The following is a 22,205-nucleotide window of genomic DNA, read 5'->3' as shown; positions in this document are numbered from 1 at the left end:
TGTTACACCAGCACTGGAGACACCTTCCAAAAATGATAAATCAAGTTCATCTATTTAAAGATCTTTTTTTTTCAGAAAATGTCACAGTATCAACAATTACATACTAAGCTTGTTAAAAATCCAGCAAGTTCCTCTGCATGTTCCTACTAAATACACAACATATTAAAACGTATTAGACCGAGAACATTAACATAAACCTGTGATTTGAGAAAATTAAGCAACACCTTCTGACCAATCAGAATTCTATTCTTGTCATTTTGGCTTTTTCTGTTTTAATCCTCAATAAAATACTTTAAAAGGGTCTTCGGTAAGCTCTTATCCTGGTCCGGCTTGCGAGAGTAAATCCTGGGCATTAGGTGGGAGGAAATAAGTGTATTTTATTTATTTCTTTTTTAAAGAATATATTTGAAAATATTTTAAAGAATATATTGAATATATTTGTATATTAATAGACTTCACTGTTTACACTTACTCAGATATATAACCATTCAGAAGTTCAATTTATTTTTCACTGGTTTATTTATATCTATTTATTATAAGTATACTACTGGTACCGTCACAAATCTGTTTTTTGTTGCACTAACTGTAAGTACAATGTTACTACTGATGAGAGAAGAGAAACAGTATTTCGATTCCTCTGTATGTCTGCACATATGGTGGTACTGACAAAGAAAACCTTGAACCTTGAACCGTCCTGATTTACAGGCCCACACGCTCTCATTAAGAGAGGAATAAAAAAAGTCGGTCCGTCACATTAGACTCAAACCACAGCTGGGGGGGAAAAAACTACACAGCATCTATAACCTGATTAGATATACAAAGCTATTCTCTGAGATTTTTGCTGTAAATAACATTGTGCAGAACCTTACATATTTAATTTTGGATTAAATTAATTAAATTTAAACAAATCAAATAAGTTCATGACTATAAGCAAGTGAGAAATCACATCAGGGTGTGTTATAATAGGACAATCATCAACATCGGGATGGTGTTAATGTTGATTATTTTCCCAATAACAGCATGTCCTGAAATGTTTTATTCCTTACACACCTCAGTAATAAACTAATGTGTTCTTTTGAGCAACATGCTGTACCTTTTAACCAGTCATAGTTACATTTAATATTAAGTTTGCTCGTTGTGGATTTATTTTAAAACTAAAAACAAACTCCTCTGGCTCTGAAGACTTCCCCATGGAGGAAAACGTACTGATTGTTTAAAACACTTTCCTGACACCGGTCCATAACTGTTCAATAAATATCTCCTCTCAGACAGTGTCATCATATCAACGAACATATGTTTTTCTTCCTTTGTTACAGAACACATTATCTCGTCCATTTATTATGAGTCTTGTATAAATGTAGATGGTCTGAGAACACTGATTATAATAACATTAATCGATTATTAATATATACAGATTTTATATAAATGTATTATTTATTCACTGAAGGAGCAAAGAAAAAGTTTTATTAATGGTGATTAGTGATCACGGCTTCTATCGTAAGGTAGTAAAAATAGTTTAACTACCACAGCCACTGCAGGTTCCTGCTGAGAACCAGAGACGGACCTTCTTCCTAAATGAGATTAGAGCAGTTACGACAACTCCATCGTCTTTAAAACACTGCTTGGAGCTGCTATTCTGGGAGCCACTTGAGTTGGGTTCTATCTTAAAGATAAGCGTGCTCACTGGGACGCAGGAAGAAGCGAGGAATTTGCTGCCTGATAGCTCTGTTTTTCAAACTATGCTTTTCAGCCCCTCTACCTCCCTCCTCTCTAGGTCTCTCTTTCTCTCTCACTCTCTTTCCTGCCTTGGCTCTCTCCACTCCACTGGTGCATCCTCTTCCTGAGGTGGAGTCTCCTTTTCCAGAACATCATGTCACATACACACAAATACACATTTGTTTTTTCACATTTCAGGACATAAATATTTAAGGTTACTATTACCTATACATATGAATTTTTTTTTCCTCTTTCGATTTTGACAAAATCATGCCTTTCTATCTTACTTACTGTTGTTATTTTTGGTTACCTGTTTTTGTCTGGTTTTCCTACATAGTCAGGTCCTGACAGTTCACCACACACATATGTCATGCTATCCATGTGAGAATAACCATAGCAACCATAAGAGTTTCTTATTTAAATGAAAGCTTTTTCCCCCCTCATGAAGACCAGCCAAATGTCTCCACAGTGTCAGAACTGTCAGACATTCCTACCCGTGGTGACATCTGGTCCCCACTAACATATAAAAACGCCGCTGTCCCGCACCCATTCCACACACACCATAAACACCCCCAAAACCGATGAGACGTGAGGTTTTGAGCCGGCCCTGTCCACTGCAGCTATTTTAAGAATGCTCCACTATGAGGTAAATGTTGCTCTTGCTGCTTCACTGAACTGAATAATACACACAATTACATAATTTAACCACTCTAAACGGCACTGTCCGTAAAAACAAGCCTGAATTTTATTGTAGGTAGTATGAGTGATGGTAAGAGTGTGAGGGAAAATTAGTGAGTGCATTGTTTGTGCTGCTTGGGCTCTAGGATCATGTGCTATAAACACGCAGCATTTCGGGCTCACTATATAAACAGTTCCACATTTAGCCCCGTTGGTTTCTGGGATACAGGTATACTGTGTTTTGTATATGGAGTGTAAATGTGGTGATGGTCTGCGATAAAAAGGTGGTCAGTTAGCACAAGATAGGTATGGAGCAGATTTTAGGTCTGCGTAATGCATCACTGCTGTGAATTCAGAAAAACGAACACAAGGAAAAAAAAAAGTCAGTTCATTTCTCTTCAAAACTCGTCAATTTAATCCTATTTTGATGCTTTGTTAATGCTAAATCAAAGAGAAAAGTGCTGCTTTATGCAGATGGTAGCTAACTGTGTAACGTTTGGTGAACAGGGTGCATGAACACAAATACAAACGAATAAACAGAGGACTTGTTGTAGCCACAGTCACTCTTATCTTAAAAAACACACAAGGTAGCATGTTGTTTGTGGCCATCAAGTCAGCAGCCAATGTCTTCAATTTTCAGCTATCAGATGTTTCCCCTCACTGCATTGCACATAAACAATGTGTGTGTATACATGGGAGTTTGCATTGCACTGTATTTTGCTCGGTTAAATCAATGTTTCGGGGTCTGATCCGAGCAACCGGGTTAATCAGACCTGTAAAAGTTTCAACAGACAGAGCATGCTTCGATTGGTGCGTGTAGTGCAACGGGCAGTGGGATTCAGAACAAACAGCTTGCACTATAGTTACAGCTCTGAATTGTGTGGCACTACAGTGCCACGTAAATATACCAATCAGTCATAGCATTAAAACTAACATTGTGTTAGTCCTCCAAAACAGCTCTGTCCCCTCAAGGCATGGACTCCACAAGATCTCTGAAGGTGTGCTGTGGTATCTGGCACCAAGATGTTGGCTGCAGATCCTGTAAGTAATGGAACCTCCAATGATTGTCCAGCACATCCAACAGATGCTCAATCAGAGTGTGATCTGGGAAATTTGATGTCCAAGTCAAACTCGTTATGTACTTCAAATCATTCCTGAATGATTTTTGCAGTGTATTAGAGAGCATTATCATGCTTACTGTGGCCATTAGGGAATAGTGTTGCCATTAAGTGTTGTATTTGGTCTGCAGCAATTAGTTAGGTTTTATGTGTCAAAGTGACATCCAGGATCCAAGGGTTCCCAGTAGAGCATTGCTCAGAGCATCACAATGGTTGTACACTGCATACTGGAAACACCACAAAAGACAAAGTTTTGGAGATACTTTTACCCAGTTATCTATCCAACACAACTTTGCCCTCAGTTGCTCAGATCCTTAGGCTTGACTGTTTTTCCATCTTCCTACACATCAACTTCAAGAACTGACTGTTCACTTGCTGCCCAATATATCCTGATAGGTGCTATTGTGGCAAGATAATCCATGCTTATAGTTAAATAAGATGGCTGTATTGTCACTGTATCAAATACAAAGAAAGTTCAAATAAACAAAAATATATACTTTGGAACTTTTAAATTCTTTGAGCCTACTTGCCCAGACACAATCATCTTATCCACAACTAGTCAGATTTCCAGCCCTGATTTGGTCTTAAACTCTGTTCCATTCCTTGTGTCTACTGATGTGTAGTTGTTGCTCTCCTTGCCCGCTGCTTACTGTTGCTAACTGACAGCTTCCCTCTTTCCCCAGCCTGAGTGTGTTGTCACAAACACCACTGAAATGTAAACATGGTCAGTTTTCATTGCTGTTGTCGTGCCAAACTGTGTCTCAAATTGCATCATATTCTGGAACACATACTTTATATACGAGTTTATAAATGAAAGTAACGTAATATAAACAATACACTAAGACTGAATAGCATTTGGGGCAGCTCTAGTTTGTTCAGTCTGCCGCTGACGTTGCGTCACATTTTGTTACAATGCCTCCACTGTTTGGACTGCTATTGCACCATGCAGATGAGTAGCAGTAATTTCCAACGAGACACGCTCAACATACCAAATCGGAGCAGAACAATATGCCCTCAGAAAAAAAGCTGTTTTGTGTATGTATACTTGTTAAAATCAAATACAGCTTTGCACTTTATACAGATTCACATGCAAGAATTCTGATTTAAAGTGTCATCGTTCTTTTACACCTTGTCTTAGTGAAGAGTCTCATTGGAAAGTCCTGTAATTAATATATGTACCTGAAAACTCCATGAGTGAAGCTCAGTGGTTATTAAAATCTCACAGCAGAGAGCCACTAATTGGTTTTGGAAAGTCTTTCACCTGTAAATTGTTTTTGGAAACACCACAGGTTACAACGAACTAGCAGACTGAGCACCCAGGACCAGAAGAGTGCACGTCTGGGCTATTCATAATAGCAGGTAGGTTTAACAAACAGAAAAAAACCCTAACACTTATTGACTTGAATTGATTTGATGTATAGTACATGTTTAAACATGATGCACTTCACTCTGATAGGATGCACCTCGATGCGAATTCTGCTGCTCACTGAACCCCATGTGTCAGTTTCGGTTTTTACAAAGTGGATTATTTAGATGATCTTTTCAGAAGCGCTCACCAAATCAAGCTAAATCAAGAGCAGCAAAAAGCTGTCATAAATTTCACACCATGCTTGGCATATTCCATTCAATTACTTTCTACATTTTAGCCATGCCAGTGAGGTTTTCCAGACAACCAAAGCATGGGCTATTTAATTAACTTATAACTTGACCAAGCCTTAAATCAGATACAGGCAACCACCAAATAAATACAGGTTAATGTATTCGGTCTTAAATATTGCTAAAGTCAATGTGCATAGGGACTCAATATGTACAGAAACCCTAACACACAGCATAGTGCTAATACACTGGAAATTAAAGGAACATTTCTGGGGACGTTCCAAAGAAAGGGAAGGGGAAATAGGTGAAACTGATTTGACTTGTACTTCATGTGCATGCATGTGTATGTGAAGAACTTACTCTTGTAGCGTCTCTACTCCCATTTCCTTGAACTGCAGCTCCTGTCGCATCTGGGCCAGCTCCTGCTTGAGCCTAGAAAGCTGGAATTATAACAGACATTACACACATTATAATATGCATTACACACAGATTACACATACACTATCTCTCTGTGTGTGTGTGTGTGTGTGTGTGTGTGTGTATGTATATAATATATATATATATATATATACATATATATACACATATACACATATATATATATATATATATATATATATATATATATATATATATGTATAAACATAAATGAGAGAGAAAGAGATAGATAGATAGATAGATAGATAGATAGATAGATAGATAGATAGATAGATAGATAGATAGATAGATAGATAGATAGATATACACACACAAACTGGAGGAATTTTACATAAATACACACAGTGGAGACTTATTTCAATAAGTGGAGGGGGTGAATCTTGGGAAGCAGAGTCATCACTAAACAGAAAGGTCTCACACCAACACCCCTAACCCACACACACATACAGGAAGAGGAAAAGGCCCTGCCCACACATACACACACACCCTCAAAAACACATTCCAGCAGTACCCTAGCTCTCCACTGTGAGCTGCCTTTGTTGAGATATAATTCAGGATAAATATTCAGGATAAATATTTCAGCAGTAAAGTAAGAAGGAAGTGCTACAAGCAAAATGGTTACCCAAAGAGTCACTGTTGTGTGTGTGTGTGTATATATACAATACACATATATATGTGTGTATATATATATATATATATATATATACATATATATATATATATATATATATATATATATATATATATATATATATATATACATATATACACATACACATACACACACACACACACACACACACACACACCACAACCACAACTTTGACTGGGACTGCTAATCAGTCCTAAAGGTGTCCTTGAGAAACACACACACACAGGGCCCCAATGTCTTCTCAAACAGGCCCCTCCTAGGTGTGACGATTGAGGCATTGTTCTCTGAGGAGAATGACTTACCCGTTCACGCCTACAGGCGATTTCCGCTTTGATTTGGTCAGGGTCATATTTTGCATTTGAAGAAGAGCCAGAGTGTGCTGCAAAAAGAAAAAAAAAAAAAAGAGTAAGACAGCGAGACAGATCGACAAGGTGCACAAGAAAGCATGAACGAAGGAAGGCAAAGCACTGAAATTCAACCCCATTCTGCTCCAGCTGTCACCTAAACGCAGAAAGAAGAAAGCAGGGGGATACAGTGTCCTATGATTAAAGGGCTTTTGTGCTCATTTTCCTTCTTTCCCTCCATCTGCCACTTTTTCTCCTTCTGACAGTTGAAGGGTGGAAGTGCATTCCTGTCATACTCCTGAAATCCATTCGTGCATCGACAATAATCAAAAACCTGGGGCTTGTTTCCTGATAAGCTTTTAACTACAAAAAGTTGCTACACATCTTTGATTAGACTGATTGAAAGCTGTGATGTATGCAAAACAAATGATTCCAGTCTGCCACCATCTTTCCATGGTTTCATGTGAAACATCATTATACTTGTGTTTCATGCGATCACACAAGATCCTACAAGTGGTTTTATTTATTTATTTGTTTAAAGTAAGGCATAAAACAACTTAGGACGTGCTGTTATAGGAAAATAATCAAAACAACAGGTGGTGACAGCTTGATTATTTTACTAAGACAGCGAGTCCCAAAAGGGCGCATTCTGCTTACACCACAGGAATTTTGCCAAAGCTAATAACAATGTATTATTGAACACCACATCATAATTTTTATCCAATTACAGTTACAATTAATGTTGTGAAATGCCCATAAAACAAGCTAGTACATGTTATTACTTGCACCTTAACAGCTAAGACGTTACTATAGCGACAATAACATATTACAACGAGCCCATGAAAGTGAACCTGTGATTTGCCTTGAAGTAGACGCCGTAATTTGCTCTTAATTGAGAGAATAACTGCATTGATAATTTGTTAAATATGAAATACTTCAGTTTGATCACTATCATACTGCAAAAAGAAAAAGTTTATAGAGTAAGGAAACGATATATGTAATGAGTGAACTGCAAATGATCCAAAAGGTGAATTTCTCGCATATAAAAATGTATCGTGTATTACGTCCAACTTTCTCTAAAATGCTTAACATGCATTTATTCAGTCAGAAAAAGAAGGAATGTAGGGCAAGAACTGGTGAATGAAAAAAAAAGACGAGGGCAAGCAGGAAAAGAGGAAGAGGAGGAGGACGAGGAGGAGGAGGGAAGAGGAAAAGGAGGGGTTTGCTGGAGCAGTGAAAGAGAGAGCACTCGCTGAAAAGGAGGGAGAAAGAAAGAGAGGAAGGGAGGAGGTCAGAAAAGCAGAGATGAGGAAACGGACGGGATCTACCAGTCAATGAGTTATAGAGCCCTTAAATTAAAACGCCCATAGTACAACTGGCTGTGTGTGTGTGTGTGTGTGTGAGAGAGAGAGTGAGTCACTGTGTGTATATGTGTGTGTGTGTGTGTGATCTCACAGCTGGTGACAGAGCGGTTGTCGTCCTGGCTAAGCTGATTGAAGAGCTGCATCTCCTGCTGCGCCAGCTCCAGCCTCTGCTGCTTGATCATGTACATCTCCTTCTTGGCATTGAGGGCCTCCTGTGCCACCACCAGATACTCCTTCAGCATGCGCTCCTGCTCCTGGCGCCATTGCGTGCGTGGGTTCTCGATCTGTGTGGTTTCTAAGAGAATAGCAGCATTGGAATACGACTGAGAATCATGAACATGCTCCAAAGTTGGAAGTTGTGTTATCTAGATTCTTCTAGATATTATGGCTCTCTCGCACACTGATCCCTTTCCCTTTATTCTTTACAGCCTCGTTGTTACAGAACTGCATGAATAATATATACTGTTCAAATACTATTTCAGAACCAGAAAGAATTTCATTATCCTAGTAAGATTACTCTTAAACTGAATTTTTCTGGGCAATAGCTCCATTAACACAAACTAAACAAAACGGAGAGAACACTGTTCCGCATTTGAATCATGAAAAGGAAACGTTAAAAAGTCTGCATTTGAATGTTTAACACATTACATTCTACTTTTAGCATGATCTTATTATACTATAAAAGGTTCTTCAGGCGCTCTTTGAGGGTTCATAAGATAATTAAGGGTTCTACTTGGAGCACTCAGGAAACACTCAGGGATAATTTACAACCCTTAAGAGTGTATCAAAGCACAGCCAAATGACCCTTCTGTCACATGATCTGAGCAAACAGCTGCAAATAAATGCATGTCATTTAAATCACACTTTCTACATCTTCTCCTTTAGTATAAAGATGAATCATAATAGTGACTATTTGTATGAAGCCAAAATTTCAATGCATGCACGTGTGCATACATACGTAAATAAACATACGCACACACACGCTTAATGAATAACAAGTAAAACTTAAATATTGGATCATGACATACATCGTAAAAAAATAGATAAACTAATATATAATAAAAGTGTGAGACATGTAAGTATCAAATTGCATGAGTAAATATGCAAATTAGTTTATAATACAATTACAACAGTGCCACCTCGTTTACCATGGGTAAATTCAATGGTAGTGAAGTATCATGGGCCATTTAATAAAAAGTCATGTGAGACAATGCCACGATGGTTTTCCTGCTCTGTCTTTCCTCATTCAAAACAATGGGGGCTGCAAACTTTTGAACTCAACTAGACATATGGCATTTAATAAGAACTAATAACACACCCCCACAATAATGATGAATGTTCCAAACTGGGTGGTTGTGTGTGTGTGTCATGAGGAAAAGAAGGAGTACCGGAGTGAAACTCACTGTTTATGTGGTCGATGTAGTAAACTCCAATCTGCTGGTCATACACAACCTCCCAGCCCAGAGGAAGCTCATCACCCACACAGTCGGCAAACGTCAGGGGTTTAGTAATCCTACAGACAAGAGAGAAAGAGAGAGAGAGAGAGAGAGAGAGAGAGAGAGAGAGGGGGGAATATGTAATCATTTTTAAAATAAAGAGCTTGCACACATTTTTATTAGCTTCTGCACACAAAGGAAAGCTCAGTTAGCTGGTTAAAGTGAATCATGTCTAACTCTATGAAACAGAGTCACAACAAACTTTTCCAGAGCACAAAACATATTTTTAACCCCGTGTCACACTTTAACATGTCTACAAAACACAGCCACAATGAATAATAAAGCAGAGTTTCAGCTGAAAAGGCTTGGCATTAGTGGAACAAAGTTGTACAGGCATCTGAAAAATCTGGAAAATTCCTCGCAATCTCTAATGAATGTATGTTCAGTCTGTCAGCGGCTGCTGATCTCTTCACCCACGGGTCAGAAATGGGTGTAATACACGCTCGGCAGGAAGAAGCTGCCCATAAACACATTCCAGGCAGAACAAAGCAGGTCTCCATCAGAGCCGCTGTGCTGTTACTCGACAGTAAAACCACAGCGCTGTGGCTTGCTGTTCTTCATCCACTGACAGCCTCCTGTTCTGTGTTTCCTGTGTTTGCCCTGGTCTAGATCTCCTCAACGGGTGAATCCCATGTGGTAGAGCAGAGAAAAATCAATCAATCAAACAAACAAACAAACCTGACTACATAAGGAATGGCACTGACCTGAAGTGTTTTGTCTATGGCAGGACAATGCTGAAATCTTGCACGAATTCCCATGTGTTCTCAAGATGTAACGAGGCCTGTGGTGATCATTACATAATTGCCAGACCACGGTTATTCTGTGCACTCATCACATTTAGGTCACAACTAACAGAATGCAAGCTAGGTGAATTCAGCTGAGGCAAACAACCTACCTGAACACAAACCGCCTACCCGAACGCAAACCACGTACCCGAACGCAAACCACGTACCCGAACGCAAACCACGTACCCGAACGCAAACTGCCTACCTGAACACACACCACCTACCTGAACACACACCACCTACCTGTACACAAACCTACATAATCATTAAACACCACCTGAAAACAAAACCACATGAACACAATTATGTTAACACAAACTACTATCACTTTAAAAATACAAATAAATTATCTGAACACAAATCAACAACCTGAACAAATAAACAAATAAAATCACCTGAATGCAAAGAAACAATCTAAAAAAAAAAAACCTGAGCAAAGGCTTCCTAACCACAAACAAACAACTTGTACACAAATAAACTACATGGACATAACATTCATCACTGCAGTGACCTGAAACCAAACATCCGATCAGTCATATAATCGTTGTTAAAGGGTTTATATACCAAATGTGTTTCTTATTAACTTGTTTCTTGCATTTCTTCCAGACTAAAACATATTGCAGACATGGCGGCACATTTTCTATTAAACGTCAGTCCATCCTAATCAGATCGACGTTGGATGAAAATCATGTGTTATACTGCTGCATTTCAACTTCAGAGAATAAAAGCAATCGTCCTACACTATTACTCCTGAAACCATTTTTTATAATGACAGGCAGGCCTAGGCATTATTAGACATCTGAGTTTAGAATTAATCAGATTAGTACGTCGTTACGGCATATTGTGCGTGCGTGTGTGTGTGTGTTGGGGGGGTACAACATTAGCGTACAAGCCTGCACATGCAATTTAAGAGCTGTGCATGTGGCAACGTGAAGTACGCATCTCCCTTTCATACATTACATATCCATTTGAGGCAGGATCATGTAAAAAATTGAAGAAAACTAAACTTTTGGGACATTTGCTTAGGTATGGAATTTCTCCCAAAACTAGGTGCGAATTAGCACTAAGCCTGTTACTTTTTTTTTTTTGTTGCCAGGTGTTTTTTTTCCTCTCAGAATTGAGCAACTTCTGCTGCAGAGCAGTTTTTATTATATGTATTTATAGAAGTTTTTCATTTCTGACCAAAATGTGTAATAAATCAAAACTCCTTGGTGAAAGAGCCATTTATGGAAACTACATGTCTTACTACATCTTGTCATTTGGTCATGTGGTGGCCAGATCTGGTCACCACAGTCAGGAAACTAAAGCTACACACAAGAAGGGTGAAGGCTAGCATGTGCTTTCTCCATGATATATGAAGCAAGTTTTTCAAACTGCTGCTCATGCTACAATATATGGCCAAAAGTTTGTGGACACCTAACCATCACATCCCAAAACTGCTCAAAGCTCCCAGTGCTCTAGAATACCTTTGTGGAGAGTATGCCATTTCTTGGACTCCTTGGACTGCACCACACATTTACACTTACAACCTTATCCACTGAGACTTACAGAAGTGCTTCGAAGACTCCAGCAAAAAAAGCAGGCTTTTTTTGCTCTATTACTTTCCAACAGACAATACAAGCCTTTTTTTGCCTTTTTAAGTGCTAATGTTAGCGCTTTAGAAAGAAGTGGGTATTAGGAGGACAGCCAGTGCCTCAGCTGTTTGGACACCTAGGGGAAGTTCATTCCATCACCTAGGTGCCAGAAAACACGGGAATAAATCCACTTTTACATGATGTAGCCACTTTATTCAGACATCTTTTTATTACACAAACTCCTATTTTTAACCATTCCTATTAATATCCTATAATTGAATGTTGCTTCTTAGCTAATTGCAAAGGTGTTTGCTGTACTTGCTCCTTCAGAAGGCTGCAGATAATAGACTCGGATTGCTGCGTCAGAATCGTTCAAATTTATCATCAACACAGATACGCAGACATTCTTAATGTACACACACGTGTATACGTATGTATTATTTTACATTTTTGTGTGTTGTATCTTGTAACTGACTAAGCTGCTGTAAAAAGAATTTCCCTCATGGGGTCTGTCTATCTATCTATCTATCACACATGCACACACACACACAGTAATGAGCAATGGCACTAAAATCATGCAACCTGAATTAAACTGATCACAAGAAGATTATTAACCATATCAATATATCAATAAGTCAGGATAAAAGTTCGCGGCTCTGAAAGTGTGACGAGTACAGTGCAGTTTAATAGTCTGCACAGTGATCTTAAATAAAGCTGTCAGGTTTGCAGTAAATCTTTTACAGCTGAAGACATGCTGCCTGAAGGCTGTAAAGTGCTGGATATTCCTGTGATCCGCCAGTGGAGATGTAAACAGGCAGAAATTAAAGCTGACATGCTTTGTTTACACAGTTTGTTTCTAATCCCATGTGCTGGGGTGCAGAGCCAATCCACAAAACCCACTTACGTATGAAGTGCACTCTTTATGTGTGTGACTTTTTTTTCCCCCCTTAATCTACATCATACTCTGCCGAATAAACCTTCAGTATGCGACGCACAAACGCAATTTATCATCAGAGCGGTCAGTAGCTGATTCATTGGTGTTTAAACGCATTTCTCGAATAGTTTTCTGATAAAAGGGTCAAACTCCGAGCACGCTGACCAAACATTCTCGAGTCGACGTGCTAAATAAAGGAAAGTGATTTGGCGGGGCGTTAGACGGCCCTGAAAAAGATGCGTCTGAGCTACATTTCGGAGTAGTGCAGCTCGTGACCTCTGAACTCTGCCCATCATGGCTGAGAAAAGGCAATGGAGCAAGGCATGCTGCAGATGAAATTTTAAACAGATGCAAGATTATTCCATTAATTTGAAAGCAGCAGAGAGATTAGTGGTCAGACATAACAGCCAGGGCTGTCATACCCAACCCTGTCTAGTCACTCCAATCTAACGCTATCACATTTCAAAGCACTCTTCTTTTCTAGACTGAAAGCTTTCCTGACGTTTTCGTGTATTACAGACGCCACATCTATCAAGTGCTATCCATCACTCTCACTACAGTGTGCTCCGGGACATGACACAGCGCTCTTCACCTGAACCTTTGTCAGGACACGAATACAAATCCTTTACATGTTTTAGATTATTTATGAGTGCTGAATTCATCATGTATATGATCACTGGATGTTGACCCATCGTTTTACAAGGAAAAAAAGGTTGATAAACTAAACACAGTGACGGGAATCACTGAAAACACTCCTGAGGAGCTTATTTTAAAATAGAAGACCAGTCACAACAACATACGACAGAAATGACTCACATCTCAAACTTCTGCTTAGCTAAAAACAGTGCCTAGGCTTGTGTTGTAACTTGGCTGAATTCTTGAATCTGACTGGTCACAAAGCGTTGATTTATTTCCGGTGGCTCTGAGTAGTAGCTCCGGCTGTAGGGTGAATCCCGGTTTGACATGAATGTGTTCGCTCCCTGTTTTCTGTAACAGAGTTTCTAGTGTCAGCACTTTTAATAAATAAGGGACACCCTTTAAGTATTAACGCATGAAAAAATCTGCAGTAGATTGCACTTTCCCTGTAACCTGTGACTTTTCACCTTATTAACTTCAAGAGAATGAAAAAAAAGAGAGGAAGGGGAGGAATCGACTTTGTGTAGCCGTTAAAATGTTAACGTTAACGGGGAAATAACGTGTTATTCCGCAGCATTAAAGACACCTTCAGGATGGTAACAGCAATGAAACGCACGTCGCTGTACTATGGAGTCACTAGTAGACGTATATAGCAACTGGTTTTCGTATATACGAGCTTAATGCAGGTCTCGAATCCTCGGTACACATGTGCACTACGGTCAGTTCCATCCAACGTTTTCAGGCTTCAACACAGAAATTAAGAAATCTCTGGCACCCAAGGAATGTGTGGCAGTTGTGCCTGCAGGCACATGTTAGTTTTTTTTTCTTCTTAAAGATAAATAGAAACTTCTAAGCATTTTCCAACCATCTGCTGGAACAAGTTCAAATTAAAGCTTCGGCAACAGGATAATCTTTCATATCCTCATAAATGATGCTCCACGATGCATACGCTCGGTTCATCTCTTACTATAGTAATCTGATTCAAATCAATCTTATTATTTTACACTTACAATTTTTAATTCTGATTTATCAGGCGGAGTTCTGATTTATTCATCTTCTCTGGCAGTATATCGGACAGTAGTATTTCAAAATATTTCAAATACACAATATACAAATATTTCATTCCAAAAAAAAAATGCAAACAACTGAGATAATGCTAGCGTTTTAAGAACAATGTAAACAATTTACATATTCTTCTCCTAAAGCTCATGTATACTCAAAGCTCACATATCTGGAATCGCAGTCACCATATCTTCTTAACCTAATCAGGAGAATCAGTGAAAATGAAACACACAGCTTCCTCAAGCCAGACTGTAAAAACACAGCCATTCATCAGCACAAATCTCAATCATTTAACTCATTCCTCACATCTCACCATTCCACTCACCTCACCCATCTATTCCACTCACCTCACTCATTCCCCTCACTTACTCACGAAGATGAGCTTTCAGCTGGAAGAGCAGCATTTATCCAAAATTCTGCATGATACTCAGAGCTCTAATCATGTAGAAAAGCATAAAACCAGGGACAGATGCTAAACACCATCTTAAATGACATTCCTTATAGGTCTCTATTCTCTACTGAAGAGTGAACGCTCGCTCTGGCCCGAGTCACATCAGTGGTCATGCTGTAAGTTCTGCTTACGTTCAGCTTGCATTCATCACTCGAGCACAGCAAGCCTGGAATATAGACCTATGCTGATACTTGCTGGATCAAGACCCAGGTATTGATCTAGCAAGTATCAGATTAGGTCTATATTCCAGGCTTGCTGTGAATATAGACAGTTTCTACCTGCTATTCCAGAGGGAATGCCTTCTAGCTGGGAAAAAATAAAGATATATACATGTCCCTAGAGGTCCGGCTGCAGGATACTGTGCCCTGAGGGGTTAACTCTCATACGGTCCCGAGCCCAGAAAAAATGACAGACATACACAAACAGACAGACAGACACCAAAAGACCCCAAAAGACAGACAGACACCGGCAGACAGATTGGATGGATGGGTAGATGAATCACTTTATTTACAGTTAGTCATTTAAAATGCTAAATGAAAAAAGCATGTGTTAGGTGAGTGTGATGTGGTATTGCAGTGGGGTGTAAACAATAGATATAAGCAGCAGAATTAAAGCAGGAATTCACTGGCACCTATTTGTAACGTATTTTATTTATTTGTCAATTAGTTTGTGATGCATTACACAGCTTTACAGTAAGCTTTCCTCCGTTAAATCCCAGAACGTTCCCATAAAGACGACATACACAGAGCTTGGACATAACGGGAGACGTGAACCTCTGACAGGAAACGGGACCACCCCGCGTTCTGACCAGGAACCTCAGGCCTGTTTCCTCTTTCTGTTGAGCTTTCAAAAACAGCGTGCTGTGCTCTAAACAGCAGGATCCACGCCGGTGGAGCCGTCTCAGAGGCTCCATTAAGCTGTTTTTTTTTAAAAGCGTAAGGGATCGATCTAAATCATGAAAAGATCCAAACACCTTCTAGTCATTGAGGCATGAAAATCAGGAGTCTCCCACAAACACTGTGCCAAAATGAGATCGCTTGTTCAGTGTTGACTCCGAAAACAAGCATTGTGCTCATGTTCCAGATCTGACCTGATACCAACAGTACAACTACAGCACATGGCCTCTGCCACGACTCCAAAGCATAACTGAAAGATTCAGTGTTAAATGACTACTAGTTTCTCCAATGTTTTCTATCAGTTCCTCAGAAACTGGGTGAGTGTGTGCTGAGAGAGCTGATCTTCCCATACCACGCCTTTCTTCCAGAGAGGAAACCGGCGCTGCCAGAAGTACAGCTCTCAGAGTGTTCAGTGTGCTGGCTCGCTGAGGACGCCAACATCAGAAAGAAAAAAGGGCTATGGGCCCGGGGGCTATTTTAAGACTTGGGAATTTCTCAAAGATTTTTCTAGTTGGAAAGACAGGGGAGGGGAATGAGTGGCTTCTAAACAAACAGCAAAATGTTAACATGTTTGGTATTAGAATCAACAGTGCATAAAAATAATGCAACAAAGCAAACAAAAGAAAAAGAAAAAAAACAATAGGTGACAAATTAAAGGGAGATCCAACATAAAGTGCATAAAGTATTTAACGGTGTAAATGGGCCTTGGCACAGGGTCTACAGGTCTCTGGAACTCTGGAGATGATGAGCAGTATTCTTCGAAATTGTTTATAAAAAAAAAAAAAAAAAAAAAAAAAAAAAAATCTATCTATTTGGCATTTTGATGATAGCGCTGTCTAACACCATAAATATTCGACAGTGTTACGCTCAGCTGAGTGCTGTGTTTGAAGCCCATGATATTATTACGATTTCCAATACGTTCATACTCATCAAAGCATGCTATGAATGTGCGCAGAGTCATCCTGGAAGAGACCACTCCCATCAGGAGAGAAATGTTTCATCACAGGATGAAGGTGATTAATCACACGGCATTGCTTTTCTGTGACTTTCTAACAGGACGACTGGATGCGAAACAGAGTCACCGGCTTTTCCTTTTAATACGCCACAGATCTTTTTTAAGGCTGATGCTAAGAGACAAGCTCTGTCTCATAGTGAACTGTCAAAATACAGCAACTGAGTGTCCAGATATTGGCCACTCAGAGAGAGAGTGAGAGAGAGAGAGAGAGAGAGAGAGAGAGAGAGAGAGAAAATTCCTGAGAATTCTCTCTGGTCTTTCTCCAGGAAGCGTGAAAAATTAAAAACGTGCTTGAACATGACACATTAAACGAAAGACATTTGCTAATTCTATTATAATCCGCTCTCTGGTGCCGTCTCGCTGATGTGTCCCAGCGGATATTTCCATCCGGATGGAGCGTTATGCTTTTCCCTGGTGGGAAAGGCATGCGTAACTGGAGCCCACCGCGGAGTGTCCAGGCCTCGTCTGGACATCCACGCTGTCTCGCCTCCTTCGCTTCTCAACAAAAGCACAGAGCAGCATTCCAGCCACAAATTAAGATGCTAGGAAAAACAACAGCCTCTGCGTTCCTGGTTGAAAGAGTGTTTCCCCAAAATATTCCCAAATAAACTTAATTATAGCAGCTAAAGTATAGTATGTTTATCACTTCTGGTGCTGTTTTCTTGCAAAATAGAGCAGCAGGGTTTCAGATTTGGCTACCACATGTCTGTGTGTGTGTCTGTGTGTTAAGAAGCTAATAAACGTTAACGCTGCTGCTGTAGACGTTGCCTTTTATGCGGTTTGATCAGCTCTGTATAACTTTACAAGGAAACTTTTACTGCTTAATTAATCCGCTGCCTACATTTAGACAAAGTGCCGTCATGGGTGAGGGTGGCCTCGCTTCTGTGGGACTTTATGCCATGCTTTTGTCTTATGATGTAATTGTATTGTTAAAATAACTTGTCACTCACTTTCAGTGCTGAGCAATGCTAACCCTTCCATGGTGCACACGGCCAGAGAGCCACAGAAGTGCTTATGTGCTACTACGCAGGACAGGAGGTGAAGTACTACAGTGACTGGGTCACTGCTTTCACACTAGAAGTGTAACACACAGTGTGTTGTGCTAGTGTGCAAGAATACCAAGAAGACCAAGAATAGAATGTAATAAACAATAGAATTTAACTACATCAACATGTTGCCTGTTTACTTTTTTTGTACTTTATGAGTTATTTCATTTTTAAACACCAAATCAGACAAATTAATCTGCTTCAGTGGGCAAGTGGAAACTCCAGAAACCTAAGTGGCTAATAAGTGGAAGCTAACGTTATGCAATAAACAGCTGAGCAGAATCCACTGCAAGTGGACAAAGTAACAGATTCTCTCTATTCTTATTCTCTCCTGGTAAAATATTTGATGCTGCAAACTTGTGCTTGCAATCAACACAAACTCTGGCTGGCATTTAATTTCTCTCAATAATTTCAAGCCTGCCAAAGCTGCATGTAGAAAGCAGGAGAGCTACATGACGGGTTTTTGTGTTGCAGTTATTTCGTTTCATCAGTGAAAAGTTTGTCTCCTCGATTAAAAATCGTTTTTCCCATCTGCAGATGCTCAGCCAGTGTGTGTAGTGCAGCAGGCATCATGATTCTGAAACAAGTTATTTACACGGTTACATTTACTGTTTCTGGCATTAGGCAGATGCCCTTATCCAGAGCAACTTACATTTTATTCCATTTTTATTAAACAGAGTGACTGAGGGTTAAGGGCTTTGTTAGAGGGCACAGCAATGACAGCTTGGTGGACCAGGGATTAGAACTCAAAACCTTCCGATCAACCTTAACCACTAAGCTACCACATCCACGTTACACATGATGTGCTTCATGTTTAAGTACATTGTAAGTCAATTTTCTTGAACTTACTTGTCCAATGGGCAACTCCAAATAATAAGACTAATATGAAATCTGCTTGTCTTGAGCACCCGGGCTTGTCTGCCACAACAAATGGTCTACATGCACCGGACAGAGAAAATCTTATGGACTCGAAGCGCTTCATCACATGGAAAGTGAACACTCGCTTGTTTTGCTTGCTAGTGTGAACTAAGGGGTCAGATTACATTTATGGCACGTGTGGTATGTATGTAGAGTCTGGATTGCCGCAATCAACAGATGTACAACAACATCTGGATCCAGCATGAGAATGTACAGACCTGGTAACTTTGTCTCGTCTGAAACAGCAATAAAATCTTACAAGTCTATGCTGTTTCTGTGATGCACTCCACTGTCCCCCTGGGTTTCTTGTGTGCTTATACACATTCAGACATGGATTTATTTCGGCTAACAGAAAAATCTGGAAACACGGCATCTCAGGCAGCAATGTAGTCACTATTACACGTAGCAAGCCGTGTAGCCACCAGTTTACTTAAAGGCAACCCGAGCTACTACGTTTTTTTGGAAACAAACCCGGTCCTTGTAAATGCATTAACACACAACGAGACACACAGAAACTAATAGGAAACTAATCAACGACACTCCTTTTTCAATAAAAGAACAGATGAAAGTGATTTATTCCTCATACAACAGCAATTAACCAAATTAAAATATTTATTTATTAATGCACATTTTGTCTTGTAAATCATTTAAAGTAACATTTAATGATGTGCACTGAATGGGAGACACGTTAGTTCCTGTTATCAGATCCATTATAACAGCTATAAACACCTCACCAGCTTCTCTTTCCCCCATTTTGGTGTTAGAGAATAAAAATGCAGCTTGTCATGTTAAACATGAAACCAGAAAGTCCTGAAGACTTCCCAATGGCAAAAAACCACTTGGAAACTCCAGTGTTAAATGTTAAATAAACATCTTACACAAAGCAGTCTCCTCCAGAATTTTGCTATTTTGAGATCATAGAAAGGAACAAAAAAATCAAGCAAACTCCCCAATATTTGAAAGAGCTGGCAAGGTTTCTAAATTACCACAAATTTGTGATGTAATCACCAATTCAAGTAGTTTTCCCCCAAAAAAAGCACAAAAAATCTGCAGCAGAATGAAACATTTTTGTCCACAACAATGACAAAAAGCCTCTGAAATCCTGGAGGTACTAAGAAAGATTCACTGCATCAACAATTACATTCTCAGTTACGTGAACAATGCATGTGCATGTGAATGACATGCTAATAGAAACAATATTGGTCATATAAACCTGTGATTTGAAGACGAAATAGGAAATCAGTCAAGCTTGTGATTAATCAGATTTGGGATTTCGACATTCCTGGGGTAGAAAACACAATACTGCACCTTCAGCAGTTTATATGAGACTTAATTACACTACACCCAGTTGTCTCAGGCCAAACAGATTTTGTTTACATTTAAGGCAGGCATTAACATTTCTTCCATCTTTAAATATTAGCGACTCATACACCAGATTTAAAAGAGTCAGCCTTTGTCTCTGGGGAACGACATACACCGAATATGCGTCTCTAAAAACAACAAATGTGCTGCATCCCCAAGTTTAGACAGACATTCAAGGCATCAGAAGCAGAGCAGAAAATGCAATATGGCCCAATTTTAACTCGAAGATGAACCGCAAATAACCGCTAACGCCGTCGCCTCACTCCGCATGCCGGCTAACACAGATCCGTGTGGAACGAACGTCCCACAAGTGTCGATCTTAAAATTCCTCTCCCGGGTTAAAAGAAGACACAAGATTACAACTTTAGGAGGAATGGCATTTATGTATTCCCCCACCGGAGAGGCTGCTGCTGCTGCGCCGTTTCAGGAAGAATGAGCTAGTGAGCGAGAGGGCGAGCGACCCCCCGGGCAGCTGAGCATGTCAGTGCAGACGTCCCTTCCTTCCATTATGTCCTGCATCTTATGGAAATAGGTCTCCTATAAGTAGCTCGAAGAACCTGTCTCCAGATGCAATTAGATACTGTCTGCCAGCGTGTGGACCAGATTAACTAACCCTCATAACAGCTCTCATCCTCAGAAAATAAGACTGAGTGGAGAAAAATGTAATGATTTTGGCTCAAACAGCAGATACAGATCGCGGTATTTTTTTTAAAATCCAGATGAGGTTTTACTAAACATCTCACTTGCTATGTTAACACAGACAGATTCATGCCTATCTGAATATACAATCATATTTATATCACATCAGACATGTTAGTTTGACACTAATCCCACCCTATATCCAGATTTAACACAAATTAAAATCTGTAAGCATGCTTTCATACAGGACTGCTTTTTTTTTCTACAAGAAACATGCGTTATTGCCTTTACATGGCGTCAGTGTAAAGGCTTATGAACAGGATTGCCTGCTTTGTTTGACTGAATGTGATGTGATTGTCCCTGGTTTGCTCTATTTCTAATAAAGTGACTAACTAAACCATCAGTCAGAATATGAACATTATTGAGTTGCGTGTAAACACAGCTACTGTGGAAAAACTTGATAGAAAATTCCGAAGGCATGATTTTCACCATAATGATTTAGTATGCGCAATAAACCCCCTTAGGCCAAAGAGGAAAAATGTGCACGTGATGTCCATCAGAAATACTAAAAATTTTATCTTGTTCCTCTGACACCCAGGTGCAAAGATTCCTGAGTCAGAGGCCATGATGAGCATACCATTCCTGACATGACTGGCATAACCTGTGAGCGACTGAGCGTGCCCGGCTACAGCAAATAGACCCTGAGCTCTGAGCTCGGCAAACCAGAAGTAAAGGGTGAGCTACACGCATTCACAGAGTCGGGTCAGTGACCAGCATGTCAGTGGAGAGATCAGAGCTGTCAGTACACACCGAGGCTCTGAGAGTCATGCTGGCATCGTTTCACAGGCCGAATTAAGCCATGCTAACCTTGGCATACCAAAATCCGACTACGCACAAAACAAACTGGAGATGAATTCCCTCTTTATTTACCTCCTTTCCTGAACCTAGCGACTCTGCCGCAAACATGCCACTTTTTTTTTTGCCTTGGAGAGCAAAGAATGTAAGAGAAGAACACGTCCACCAGTCAACACAAAGATCCAGTGACTCCTGCATCGTGCAATAAGCTGCAAAGACTGAGACGGATAATGAGAAAATTCACACAGAGCGATATCATGCAACTCTGTAGGCTAATGCTGCATTCACACATACAGGGATTGTATTGCTACAAGTCTCCAGTTTTCAGTTCGGGGAATGCAGTTCAACCTCAACTTTTATTCGTTTTCTATAACGAACCCTTACAAGATTTCGATTCAATTTATTTGTATAGTGCTTTTAACAATGGACATTATCTTGAATATTTTGTATTTATCCCTAACATTTATCCCTAATGAGCAAGTCTCGCAGTATTTTGTGAACGTTATGGCCAAAAATGCTTCATTTTTTTTCCTCCAAAAATTGTGCTGCAAGTAAAGGATTCCTCTTTTTGACTCCGACCAGTGAATTCCTGTCTATGACAACTGTACTCATTTACATTCATGGCATTTG

The 22,205-nt window shown here is 39.7% G+C and overlaps 1 protein-coding gene across 5 annotated transcripts in view; it reads right to left on the bottom strand.

Moving 5' to 3' along the window:
* The window catches only part of wwc3 (WWC family member 3), a 48,141-nt gene that overhangs the window by 17,147 nt on the left and 8,789 nt on the right, over positions 1 to 22,205 (bottom strand). For all 5 annotated transcript variants that reach the window (XM_058401945.1, XM_058401943.1, XM_058401944.1 and 2 more), the window contains exons 2-5: positions 9,310 to 9,419; positions 7,998 to 8,201; positions 6,501 to 6,577; positions 5,469 to 5,548 (exon numbers count right to left, since the gene is read on the bottom strand). In XM_058401945.1, coding sequence (XP_058257928.1) covers positions 5,469 to 5,548; positions 6,501 to 6,577; positions 7,998 to 8,201; positions 9,310 to 9,419 — 471 coding nt within the window. The remainder of the gene's footprint in view (positions 1 to 5,468; positions 5,549 to 6,500; positions 6,578 to 7,997; positions 8,202 to 9,309; positions 9,420 to 22,205) is intronic.

The sequence above is a fragment of the Hemibagrus wyckioides genome, linkage group LG11 (genome assembly GCF_019097595.1).
Source record: "Hemibagrus wyckioides isolate EC202008001 linkage group LG11, SWU_Hwy_1.0, whole genome shotgun sequence".
In the NCBI taxonomy this organism is placed as follows: domain Eukaryota; kingdom Metazoa; phylum Chordata; class Actinopteri; order Siluriformes; family Bagridae; genus Hemibagrus; species Hemibagrus wyckioides.
The sequence above is the reverse complement of the archived record's forward strand: the minus strand, read 5'-3'. Positions and strand labels throughout refer to the sequence as shown.